The sequence below is a fragment of the Musca domestica genome, unplaced genomic scaffold (assembly GCF_030504385.1).
Source record: "Musca domestica strain aabys unplaced genomic scaffold, Musca_domestica.polishedcontigs.V.1.1 29, whole genome shotgun sequence".
Classification (NCBI taxonomy): Eukaryota; Metazoa; Arthropoda; class Insecta; order Diptera; family Muscidae; genus Musca; species Musca domestica.
Window position 1 is genome coordinate 11,144,835 of NW_026712296.1, and position 14,446 is coordinate 11,159,280.

The 14,446-nt window shown below is 34.4% G+C and overlaps 1 protein-coding gene across 2 annotated transcripts in view; it reads right to left on the reverse strand.

Annotated features, from left to right (window-relative positions):
• Positions 1-14,446, reverse strand: part of LOC101899484 (serine-rich adhesin for platelets) — a 176,509-nt gene that overhangs the window by 17,187 nt on the left and 144,876 nt on the right. For both annotated transcript variants that reach the window (XM_059124424.1, XM_059124423.1), the window contains one exon: positions 5,983-7,006. In XM_059124424.1, the coding sequence (XP_058980407.1) occupies positions 5,983-7,006 (1,024 nt within the window). The remainder of the gene's footprint in view (positions 1-5,982; positions 7,007-14,446) is intronic.

A 14,446-nucleotide genomic window follows, 5' to 3' on the forward strand; every position in this document is an offset into this window, starting at 1 on the left:
ATGTATGGGAGCTATATCTAAATTTAGACCGATTATCTCCAATTTCAATAGGGTTCGTCCTTGGGCCAAACAAATGATTTGTGCAAAATTTCATCTGGATCGGGTAATAAATGCGAACTGTACTTTGTTTACAAAAATACATGGACAGACGGACGGACGGACAGACGGACGGACATGCATAAATCGACTCAGAATGTGATTCTAAGCAGATCATCAAAAGGAACTATGGGTCTATCTCGTTTCCTTTTGCCTGTTACAAACAAATGCACAAAGACATAATACCCTGACCACCTTGTGGTGTAGGGTATAAAAACTCCGGTGAATAATATCCCTAAAATCGTCAAAGTATCGAATATCGGGATGTACCGTTAAATAGGGGCTATACGAAAACGTGGACCTGCACAGATAATTTTCTGTCATAGGGCGTCGTACCCATTAGGAACCAAAATACCGAAAATAGGGAGGTACTATTATATGGGGGCTACACCAAAACGTGGACCTACATGACCCATTTTCAATACCAAAAGTCCTTTTAATTTCTTTCGGAAGCTAGAGTGATTTCCACAGACGGATAGACGGACGGACATCGCTAAATCGACATAGATTTTTATGCTGATCAAGAATAAATAAACTTTGTGGGGTCGAAAATGTAAATTTCGATGTGTTACAAACGAAATGACAAACTTAATATACTCTCCATACTATGGTGGAGGGTATAAAAATAACCTCCACAATTTGGGAGGGATTTGTAAACTTTCAAAAAAAAAAAATAAATAAATAAATAAATAAAATTATAAAAACAGTAAGGAAGTGTAAAAATTCGGGCGGGGCCGACTATATGATACCCTACTCCACTATGCATATTTAGTGGAGCTCCCGTAACAAAATAATTAATTTGAAGTAGATCATACCACCTACAATTTGCTTTCAGAGGGAACTAATAAGATATGGGAGACATATCCAATTCTGAATCGATTTTCACTAAATGTGACGGAGATATTTTTTATACCGAAATACAATGCTATAGGGTGCATGATATCACTTTCAGAAGGATTGCATTAAAAAATTTATATCGGGGACGAGTTCTACCAAATGGAAACGTACGTCCCGAAATTCACTCCATTTGGGCTGATATTAGCCATTATTTGCACAATAAACCTATATTCAAATCATAGCCGATATCGATAAAATTTGGATATCTGGTACAAAATATCATTGTTGTCGAATGCATATTAAGAATGTGAGGGATTAAAAGACCCAAATCGGACGACACATATGTATGGGAGCTATAGCTATATCTGAACCGACTTCCTCCAAATTTAATGTACTTGCTTCTAGACTGAATTCGGTCGGATGTACCGAAATTCAGGTCATTTAAACTGATATTGGTCATTTGGTGCGCAATTAAGCCGAAACCTGTTGAAGATATATATGGAAGTTATATCCAAATCTGAACCGATCTGAACCGATACAACTTGGTAGAGGTATTTTTTAGGATGTATCTGATATCTGGTACCAAATATCATTCTTGTGGAGAGCGTATTACGAATGTGAGGGACTTAAAACCCCAAATCGGAAGAGACACATATATGGTAGCTATAGCTATATCTGAACCGATTATCACGAAATTTAATGTACTTACTTCTAGACTGTAGTCGGATGTGCCAAAATTCTGGTCGTTTGGACTGATATTGGCCATTTGGCGCACAATTAACCACAAATCGGTTGTAGATATTGATGAGAGCTTTATCTAAATTTATACTGATTCTCACCAATTTCAATAGGGTTCGTCTTTGTGCCAAACAAATATTGTTTGGAAAACTTCATCTCAATCGGATGATAAATGCGACCTGCATATACATGCGATCCACAAAAATACATGGACAGACAGACAGACATTTATAAATCGACTCAGAAAGTGATTCTATGAAGATCCTCAAAAGTAACTATGGGTCTGTCTCGCTCCCATGGATATGTTACAAACAAATGCACAAAGACAAAATGCTCTTCTATATGTGGTGTAGGACATAAAAACAATACCATATCTGGTGACGATATATTTACGCCCCCTGTCATGCTAATGGGTACTCCAAACTTTTAGTTAGAACGGTGTAGAGTATCATACAGTCTGGCCACATCCGAACTCACCTTTTTATACCCTCCATCATAGTATGGAGGGTATATTAAGTTTGTCATTCCGTTTGTAACACCTCGAAATATACATTTTAGACCCCACAAAGTATATATTCTTGATCAGCATAAACTTCCAGGTCGATTTAACAATGTCGGACCGTCTGTGGAAATCACTTTAGCTTCCAAACGAAATGAAGTAAGTCGATAAAAATTTACTCAAACGCGTATTATATCTTTTGGTATTGAAAATGGGCCATGTAGGCCCACATCTTCGTACAGCCCCCATATAACGGTATCCCCCGATATTAGGTATTTTGATTATTTCAGCGACATTATTTACCGGAACATTTATAAATTTAGTATTTGAAGTTCGTAATAAATACTACAGGATATGACAGAAAATTGCCTGTGTAGGTCCACGCCACCCCATATAACGGCACCTCCCGATATTCGGTATTTTGATGATTTTAGCGACATTATTCACCTGAATACTTTAAAATTTGATATTTGAGTTTCGTAATGGATACTACAGCCTGAGACAGAAAATGTTTGTGCTGGTCCACGTCTTTGTATAGCCCCTATATAACGGTACATCCTGATATTCGGCACTTTGTTGAATTCAGCGACTTTATTCACCGGAATCGTTTCAAATTTGGTATTTGAAGTTCGTAATAGGTACTACAGCCTATGACAGAAAATTGTCCGTGCTGGTCCACGTCTTCGTATAGCCACCATAAAACGGTACCCCCGATATTCGGTATTTTGAAGATTTTAGCGGCATTATTCACCTGAATACTTTAAAATTTGGTATTTGCCGTTCGTAATAGATACTACAGCCTGAGACAGAAATTTTTTTGTGCTGGTCCACGTCTTCGTATAGCCCCCATATAACGGTACCCCTTGATATTCGGTATTTTGATGATTTTAGCGGAATTGTTTCAAATTTCGCATTTGAGCCACATCGTCGTATAGACCCTAATATACGGCTACATTCGGTATTTTTAAGATTTTAACAGAATTTTTAATAGATTTTAATTTTTGGAAAATGGCCAAATTTGTACCAAATGGTGGAGGGTATTCAAAGTTCGGCCCGACTGAACTTACAGCTTTTTTACTTGCTTTGTATTTAATTACATTCATTTTAATTTCGCATTTTCAATGTATTGTCATTTCCCTTTTCAATAAAATATTTCATTGCATGCTTCTGTTCCCTGCAGATTTTCTGAATATTTTCCTTAACAATTTTAATTGTTGTCCAAGTTACAAAATGAGTTTACAGTTAGTAGCTTTGCCTCCGATCTACTTGGACATAATGAACTACATGTTGGACGCCGTTGCTTTCCATGCAACAACATTAGCAGGCTTAGCCTTTACATCCTGTAAGAACCGAAAAAAAAAGAAATAAAAAATATGTGTAGTTCGGAAAAATCTAGTTAAATCCATTCCATTGCCATTTGTCACTGACACACTGGTGGAAACTCGGTCATTGAAATATTTGTAAAATGAACGGAAACAGAAACAGAAACGGAGCAAAACAAATGGATTTCGTTCGTTCGTTCATTCGTTTCTATGGTCTATGGGAGTACATAATGCTCGTTATGTTTGCCTTTCAGTTCTGGTCTTTTACATTTTTGTTTGCTTTCCTTTTTTTATATTTTTGTTGTTTTATTTATTCACTTCCACATTTATTCACAATACCTTGGCAAAGGGATATGCTCATGGGCAGCTCAAAGTGCTTTCGGCCTAAGGAACAAATGAATTGTGCAATAGGCAAACGAGTGGAAGTGTCGTTTTTCTGTTTGCACAGTAACTAAAAAGAGGAAGTCATAAAAAGCTGGTAACTTCCAATAATTTTTATTCTGAAATGCATTTGCTGCAATTGATGGTCTTAATTAATCTGTCAATGACGCCATGTCAGCTATATATTGTGTCCCTAAATAAGGGTTGGAAGAATAATATTTAACTTCGGAGCTTGGTGTTTCGATCCAATCTTACTTTTATTGTACCCTAATAGTAAAACAAATATAAATGTGCGTGGTCTTCATTAAATTAGAGGTTTGCAAAATCTGTGGTGTGTTATAGTTCGGAAATGAGGCATAGTAATTTGTAAGTCAAGGGTAGCCTTTTTTCTTCACACAGTTCGGGCGAGAGGTCAAACATGGTGAAACTAAAGTATAAGTAACAAGTAAAAAACATTAAGTTCTGCTGAGCCGAACTTTTAATACCCTCCACCTTAGGGTAAAGAAAACATTTGACCCATAGATACCAATTTTTTGACATATTCTTGGGAAAATGTGGTAAAAATTATATATATACCGAATATCGGGAGGTACCGCTGTATGGGGGCTATACCAAAACGTGAACCTACACATACAATGTTTTGCCACCGGAGCTAGAACCCATTATGACCAACAAATACCAATTTTTAGACAAATCCGTGGAAAAATGTGGCAAAAATCATCAATATACCGAATATCGAAAGGTTCCGTTATATGGGGACTATACAAAAACGTGAATCGATACATCTAATTTTCAATACCAACCGTTCTAGACACAATAAAAATCGTTCTGCTAAATTTTGACGCTCTACTTCATAAAACGTGGGCAGTATCGTGATTTCAGCAGACAGACGTTAACAGCAGACATCGTTAAATCGACTCAGAATTTTATGCTGATTATGAATATATATATACTTTATGGGATCTACGACGAATATTTAGGGATGTTACAAACGGAATGACATACCCTCCTTTCCAAGGTGGAGGGTATAAAAATATTGTGAGAGTGCAACCGACGCTTTTGAAATTGGTGAGAATAAGCGACTTGATTGAAACTCCCTTCGCAGTGAAATGAGCTCGGAGTATTGAAAAATGAGCTCGGGGTAGAGCCATTGAAATTCCAACAAGTGCAAGAACTTACACCGCAACAGATAAAAAATAGACTCAAATGAGCTAAAGAGTTGCTTCGCTGGCCGAAAGTGGTAAACTGCCGAATATGATTTCCTCCGCTGTAAACAAACAAAATGATCGTGATTAATTGCCAAAGAGGACAGCTGAAAATGTGCACCTTCGGTTGGCCACCAGAACTCAAACGCGGCCTTGGTAATGGTGTGGGCCGCCATAACAGCCGAAGCTCACTCTCCGCTCCTATTAATCGACCGTAGCATCAGAATAAATGCCGAATATTATCGCGAAAATATTCTGGAGGCTGCATTAAAGCCTTGGGCACCCAAACATTTTGGCCGCAAATCTTGGACATTCCAACAAGAATCATCACCATCGCACTCAGTACGCTCTTCCCAAGAATGGTTATAAAATGAGGTTCCTCGCTTCATTTCCAGCGCACAATGGCCACTAAAATCTCCGGATACCAATCCGTTGGACTATTGTGACTCAGGAAGTGATTCTATGAATATCCTCAGAAGTAATTATGCGTCTATCTCGCTTCCTTCTCCCTGTTACAAACAAATGCAGAAAGACATAATACCCTTCTACCACTATGTGGTCTAGGGTATAATCATTCGTAAAATATTAAATCAGTGCCCAATTTTTGCTTTATTTAGAACAATTTTGAAAATGAAATACAGCGGTCTACTTATTCTAACTAAAACATAAATATCCCATATAGAGCAAATCCTTTCCATTCCTTGGTTGCCTTCAAACTTCGCCCATTGCAACATTTGTATTGAGATTAGTTCTAAAGTAAGGTTGGAGTATGTTGGTGCATTCTTTCGGTACGTGCCCCAAATAAGGCATATATTCATAAGTCAAATACTGAGGATATATATATGACGGAACTCAGGCTGACACCAGGCTGTCTTAAATTTATTAGATTCATCTAATCACTTACCTCTGATCATGATGGTGATGCTTATTAGCCGATGAAAAGGTATCAAATATATAATTCAACATTGGTGCATCGGTTTTATGGGACTTCGGCAGTAGATGTTTGTGTTCAACTCTGCGTGCTGATATCCTGGTGGTGCCGCTACCCACCGTACTGTTTGTCTTGTTGTTACCCGCTTCTCCGCCAATATTCTGTTTAGCTGTCAGAAAGTTGTCTGTTGTGTCCCTGGCCGTGGCTGTAGTAGTTGTCGCGCTGCTGTTACTAATGCTGGTGCTTGTAGTGCCAACAACAATTACACTGCGATTGCTATGTCCGGCGGAAATGGTACTTGAAGAATCACCATCGGAATGCAGCGCCTGATGGAGATGATGTTGATGGTGGTTGTGTGGAGGGCCACTAGTGCCGCCATTGCTACTTGCCACAATTGTTGCATTAACATTGTCAACAGTCAAATGGCTGTTAGTGTGGTGCATAGTCTGTTCGTCTCCCTTTACTCTCAGGGCAGTGGCATATTTGCTGGTGGTAGGAGTTGTGGTCGCACCAGACACAGAGGACAAGGCCGAAGACAATGTGGTTTGCAGTGAGTCTGCTGTGGTGAGTGTTGTGTCCTGCAGACTCAACAAGGACAAAGATGATAAATCATCTAAGTGAGTCTTATTCGCATACAATCTATGATTTACTAATGATGCCAGTGAAGCTGTTGCCGGTAAATTTTCTGCTGCCATCGTTTTCGTTGCTTTCGTCGAACTGTGTCTGTGGCGTGTTGTTGTTGTTGTTGTTGTCAAAGTTGAAGGCGTTGCCACTTTCGATGCCTCTGGTAGTGTGGTAAAGATGGCTGTTGGCGATGTCGTTGTTGCTATTGATTTCGATGACATCTCTTCTGGTGCTGGGTCTGCCACCTCGATTTGTCGTCGTCGTTTTGTCTCATCAAGCAAAGCAATATGTTTTGTCATGATGTAATCCTTGTCCCGAAATGCTTTCGCCTCATGGTGCTTATCATTGTCCATGGTATCGATTTCATTGGAATCTATTTCATGATAAATGAAGTGTAATACATGAAACACAAGTGAAAAATGGCAAAAGACAAGACAGGACGAAGATGAGAAGGAAGAGAGAGAGAGAAAGAAAAAACGAAATAAATTTCAGCATTAGTATTCTGTTACATGTCAAAGGGATTTGTGTGTGTGTGTGTGAGGGATGAAAACTTTTAAACTCGCAGTCATTGTTTGCTTTCTATTGCTTCGGTTTTACAGAATAATCTCGATAAGAGATATTTGTTTTCTTTCCCTAACAAAGGCTGTTAACAAAGTTTTTGCCCATGTTTTGGATAACTTAATTAGTTCGTAATCTAAAGATTTATATTGCAGGACATTGATGGCTTAAGGCATTCGGGATGATGGAAAATTGAATGAATTTGTATAAATTTCTTTAAAGACATTAACAAGGCTAATATTGTATTAGAGTAAGGAAAAAAAACAAAAACAGAACGGACAACATGTAGTATATTAATCCACATTTTATCACGGTGCATTTTAAAGAGAACTTAAAGTTAACGAATTTTTGTAGTTATTTTATTGTTATTGTATTATTAGAAACTGTTTTCTTTATAAAATATTATCCGCTTATCGCATTATGAATTAATTTTTTTTTTATCCTTCAGTTTAAAAATTTAACCAAATAAGAATGCGAAAAAAAAAATACACCCATGGAATGGGAAAAAAACTCATTCGCATTAATTTTCGGATTGTCATGCAGAAAGAGACCCTTCATTCTAAAATTTGTTGTTTTTAAATAAATATAAAACAAATTCAAGAATATAATAATATAATATAAACAAGTTAAAAAGCAGTAAGTTCGGCCGGGCCGAACTTTGAATACCTTCCACCATTTGAAGCAAATTGGGAAATTTAAAAAAAAAAATAAAACCCTTAAAAAATTCTGTTAAAATTTTAAAAATACCGATTATAGCCGTTATATTGGAGTCTATACGAGGTGGACCTACATAGGCATTGTTTGTCAGAAGCCATTACCATATTCAAATTCGAAACTTGAAATAAAAGGTGAATAATGTAGCTAAAATCATCAAAATATCGAATAAAGGGAGGTACCGTTATATCGGAGCAGTGCGAAGACCTGGACCAGCATAGACAATTTTCTGTCACAGGTTATAGCATCCATTACGAACTTCAAATATGACATCTCAAAAAATTTCGTTGGGTATTATACCTAAACTCGTCAAAATACCGAATATAGGGAGGTACTGATATATGGGGCCTATACGACGACCTGGACCTACATAGAAAATTTTCTGTCACAGACTGTAGTTCCCATTACGAACTCTAAATATGGGGAGTTACCGTTATATGAGGGCTATACGAAGACGTGGACCTGCATAAACAATTTTCTGTTATAGGCTGTAGTATCTATTACGAACTTCAAATACCAAATTTGAAACAATTCCGGTAAATAAAGTCGCTAAAATCAGCAAAATACAGAATATAGGGAGGTGCCGTTATATGGGGGCTATACGAAGACGTGGACCTGCACAGATAATTTTTTGTCTCAGTCTGTAGTATCCATTTCGAACTTCAAATACCAAATTTGAAACAATTCCGGTCAAAAATGTCGCTAAAATCATCAAAATACCGAATATCGGGAGGTACCGTCATATGGGGGCTATATGATAACTTGGACCTACATGGCCCATTTACGAACTTAACCTGCCTACTGGCAAAATATACATGTGTGCAAAATTTTAGCCTTCTATCTCAATTTGTTCGAAAGATAGCGTGATTACAACAGACAGACAGACAGACAGACGGACATCGCTAAATCGACTTAGCATTTTACGCTGATCAAGAATATATATACTTTGCTGGGTCTGACATGAGTATTTCGAGGAGTTACAAACTGAATGACAAAGTTAATATACCCTCCATAAAATGGTGGAGGGTATAAAATATTTATTGTAATACAATGTTTTCCGGCTCTGTGGAAATTTTCGTATTTTCTTACATGAACGTTAGGGTCTATTTTACCCACTAAATGTTACCCAATTGTCGCCCAAATTTGATGAAGTGGACCGATATTGTCCATTTTCGCACCTGGCCTAGCGCTGATGTAAATATTAGGATTTGCAAAGTTGGAACAAAATCGAATTATCCTTTCTCTTTCTGTACAGGAAAAAAATATTTTCTTTGAAAATGTTGACATTTTGTGGCAGAGGTACCAGAAGAAATGGACCGATATTGTCCATCTCCGAACTCGATCTAAGTTTGACAATAATGTTACGATGTACCAAGTTTGGACCAAATCAGATACTTCCTTCGAGAGTTATCGTGCGCGCCAGTCAGTCAGACAAACAGAGAGATGGACGGACAAAGACCTAAGATTTAAACCCGTTATTTCGATTAAGCACGTTTTGGCCATATCAAATGATATATTCCCTCTGTAGCCATATTGCTGAGGGTATAATATTTACAATAATTTTAACAATTGTTTTTGATGATTTTTTCTTTCAAACATTTCGAGTTGATACTACAAGTTATGAAAGAAGTATGTACAAACAAGTAAAAAAGCTGTAAGTTCGGCCGGGCCGAACTTTTAATACCCTCCACCACTTGGTACAATTTTGGCAATTTCCACAAAAAAAAATAAAATAAATAAATAAATAAAATCCGTTAAAAATTCTGTTAAAATCTTAAAAATACCGAATGCTTATATGACGACGTGGACCTGCATAGAGTCACATTCGCCTACATACAACAATACCTCTTCCTTAACATCTTAACTCTAATTATCTAAACATTTCTCTTAGACCTTTAATTCATCTCTTTTAATAAAACGTTCTCTCGCTCTCACTCTTTCTTATTTAATAATCATTCTCTCACTCTCCAATATTCTCCCACTCACTCCCACTTTATTTTTGTTGTTATTTGCTTTCCTCTCAATGATGATTAATAATCACATTATTTAATTTTAATATAATGAGATGTATTTTGTTTTAAGAGTTTCAATCATCAATCAAGATTAGTTGAGTTAGTATCATTTACATTCATCCGTAACCTTGAAAATTGTGTGTAATTTAAAAAAAAATAAAAAATTGAATTAAAAATTATCTTTTCAAAAAGTGTTTTATTTAATAATAAATAATTAAAATGTTTTACAAAAAATCTAAAACATAACTGGCGCAGTCGGTTTACGAACCAAATAAATGTGAAAATATAAAATCTTTTCCATCAACATAAAAACAGTGAAAATCGTATAAAAATAATTTTGATAAAGTAAACATTGTGAACAATATTCCATTTGAAATAAAAAAAAAAATCAAATCAAATTTTATGTTACATAAAATCGTAATGTATGCGAAAAGCTATTATTTTAGATATTAACATATTTGTGAAAAGACTAAATCGAAATATCAAAATATTCATGAACAAATTACAACTAAAAATTTCATACGAAACTGTACCTTCTATGAACTCCAGTTTTGATACACTTTGGTTACAACAAATAACACCACATCATCAACGAATTAACAAAACAAAAAAACACCAACAATTTTGAAGACATAACAAAACTTAAAAATTAGACGTTGCAAAATTTCATGCGTACGTGACCAAAGACCCCCCATCATCACACCAAAAAAGTTTACCCACCCCACGAATTTAAACATCAATGCAGAATCACAAAAATTGCAATCATAACAACAACAACAATTAGCCAACAACAATACAAAAATAATCAACAACCAGAATATTAAACCAAACCGCCATTCCCCCTCCCCAATTTGAAGAAAATAGAAAGAAAATAAATTAAAGGAAGATCACAACATTCATCATGGCAGCGTACAATGTTTTTGAATTTCTTAAGAGCGTTCCTGATTTCGATGGCAAAGCTGAAGAACTTCCACTCTTTATAAGATCCATTGAAGAGATAAGGCAATACGTCGAAGGTACACATATAGCATTGTTCGATTTAAAAATTAGACATAAGATTGTTAATAGTGCTAATATTGCTCTTATAAATAATAGTAGTCCAACAACTTGGGACGAAATTAAGAGAGTTTTAAAAGCTAATTTTTGTATCAATGAGAGTATTGAGAGCATTATTAACAAAATTAAAATGTTGGAGATGGGAGAGAGTATTAATAATTTATATGAGCAATTAATAACATTGTTAACCAGATTAAATTTAAGAGCTGCATCAGATAGCAGTGATCAATGGTACACATGCACCAATAACGAAAAGATGGTTTTAAGAATTTTTATTAATAAACTACCTGCTGAGGCAAAACTAATATTAAATGCTAGGAATCCAGATAGTCTTTTAAAAGCGAAAGAAATATTAATCGAAACTGAATATTTTTATAAAAAGGTAAACAATAGTACAAAATACAATTCTCATATGCAACCTTTTTCATATAAATATGACCAAAATTATTCTAATAATAATAGACAAAACAATAATTATAAATATAACAATAATTTAAATTATCAACAAAATAGTAATCACAATAGATATTATAACAACAATAATTCTTCATCACAAAATACTGCAGTACAAAAACACGATAATTCTGGTCAATATATAAATCATCAAATTCGAAATTTTAACAATCAAAGTAATATTTCCAATAATTTTCATAACGGCAATAAACAAGTTCAACCATACCATAATCAAAATATAAACTACCCCCCACAACAGTATTCAAATCAAATTCGAAATTTTAACAATCAAAGTAATGTTTCTAATAATTTTCACAACGGCAATAAACAATTTCAACCCTACCATAATCAAAATATAAACTACCCCCCACAACAACATTCAAATCAAATATATAGAAACAATAATAATGCTAATAATGATAGTCCGATTCCTATGGAAGTAGGAGTTGTTGGACATTCAAATTTTCAATCACCAGCCAACGATCGCTATCCTATTTAATTATAAGGACTAGTTCGATCCCAATAAAACTTTTAGTAGATACAGGCGCAGCGACGTCACTAATAAAGAAAGGATTGTATCATCAATCATTTCGCACAGAATTAGAAAAACCTATAATACTAAAGACTATTAACTCAAAATCAATATCTACAACTAAAATCAGAATACCATTTTTTAAAGAATTTAATATACCAGAAGCAACGATAGAGTTGTTAGAATGTGACATAAGTGGCGACTATGATGGTATATTAGGTTGTAATGTATTAAGGCCATTACAAATTAAGATTGACTTGGAAGAAAATAAGTTAACAACACATCATACTGAATTGCCATTGTTATTCGACATAGGAAATAATAAACAATTAGATATAAATGATATATATTTTGATGTAATAGATATTAATTTTCATAAACCGGACATAGGCAATTTAATAGATAGATTACAAATTGACCATTTAAATGAAGAAGAAATATCTAAATTATTGAAAATTATTAAAGAATTTAATAAAACATTTTACATTGAAGGAGACAATTTAACAGCTGTATGTAAATATAAACATAGAATAAACACTACAAATGATATACCTGTATATTCAAGAACATATCGTTTCCCAGAAATCCATAAAACTGAAGTTGAGAAGCAAGTTAAAGAGATGCTAAATTCTGGCATTATTAAAAAATCAACGAGTCCCTACAATGCTCCTATATGGGTAGTTCCCAAAAAAATGGATAATTCAGGAGAACAGAAATGGAGAGTCGTAGTTGATTATAGAAAAATTAATGAAGTTACTGTAAGTGACAAATTTCCTATGCCAAATATGGACGATTTGTTTTCAAAATTAGGAAAATGTTTATATTTTTCTACATTAGATTTAGCTAAAGGCTTTCACCAAATACCCATTCACCCTGATGATGTGCATAAAACAGCATTCTCCACTCATACTGGTCATTATGAATTTACCCGTATGCCATTTGGCTTGAAAAATGCACCAGCATCCTTTCAAAGAATGATGAATGAGGTTTTACACGACTATATTAATAATATTTGTGTAGTATACCTTGACGACATCCTTGTGTTTTCTACATCATTGCAAGAGCATATTGACTCCCTAAGAAATATTTTTAAACGATTATCAGAATATAATCTGAAGGTACAAATTGATAAATGCAATTTTTTCAAGAGGGAATCCGAGTATTTAGGCCATATTATTACCCCAGACGGAATAAAACCCAACCCAGCAAAAATAGAAGCTATACAAAAAGTACCCATTCCCAAAAATATAAAAAATGTACGTTCTTTTCTAGGGTTAACAGGTTTTTACAGAAAATTTATAAAAGATTATGGAAAAATTGCATTACCTATGATAAAATGTTTGAAGAAAGGCGCTAAAATTGATGTACACAACCCATACTATATAGATTCATTCAATAAACTGAAGACACTTGTTTCCCAAAGTCCAGTTTTAGCGTATCCAGATTGGGATAAAACGTTCGTATTGACAACAGACGCAAGTAATGCTGCATTGGGAGCAGTTTTGTCCCAAAATGGTCACCCCATTGCATATAGTTCTCGAACTTTGAATAAACATGAATGCAATTATAGCACGATTGAAAAGGAATTGTTAGCTATAATATGGGCAACAACATATTTTAGACCCTATTTGTTCGGAAGAAAATTTAAAATTCAGACTGATCACAGACCTCTTATTTGGCTTAACTCACTCAAAGAACCTAATATGAAATTGCAGAGATGGAAAATAAAATTAAATGAGTTCGATTTTGACATAGAGTATATTAAGGGTAAAACGAATCACGTTGCTGACTTTCTCAGTCGTTTAGAAGTAAATAAATTTGAAAATGCAGATGAAAATGATGATATAAAATCGGATTTAGCCACCATACATAGTGGTATTGAAGACCTAAATGATCATATACATTTTAGTGAATTACCGTTAAATATTTTTAGAAATCAAATTGTTGTTGAACTAGGTTGTAAAAATAAATATACAAATAATAGAATTTTTGATAATAAGATTAGATTTACTATAACTATAAAAGAATTTAATGAAAAAACTGTACTACTGATGTTACGCGACATACTGCCAATCAAGGGTAAACTCGGACTGTTTTGTGAAGATTTTGAAATATTTAAACAATTACAAAATATTATAGTAAACTATTTTTCTAACATAAAGAATATGACAGTTTTAAAATGTTCTAAATTTCTGGAAGATATATTTGAAAAAGATATTTTATACGATATTATTGATAAATACCACAAAGAAAAAAATCATAGAGGCATTCAAGAAACATACAGTGATTTGAAAAATATAATTTATTACCCCAATCTTAGAACAGAAATTCATAAGTTCATAAATAATTGCGTAATTTGCAATATGTGTAAGTATGATAGACAACCCATAAAACCCAAGTTTTGTATCACAGAAACACCCACTACTTCTAATGAAATAATTCATATTGATATATGGTTTTTAAATAAAACATTAACATTTTTGACCTG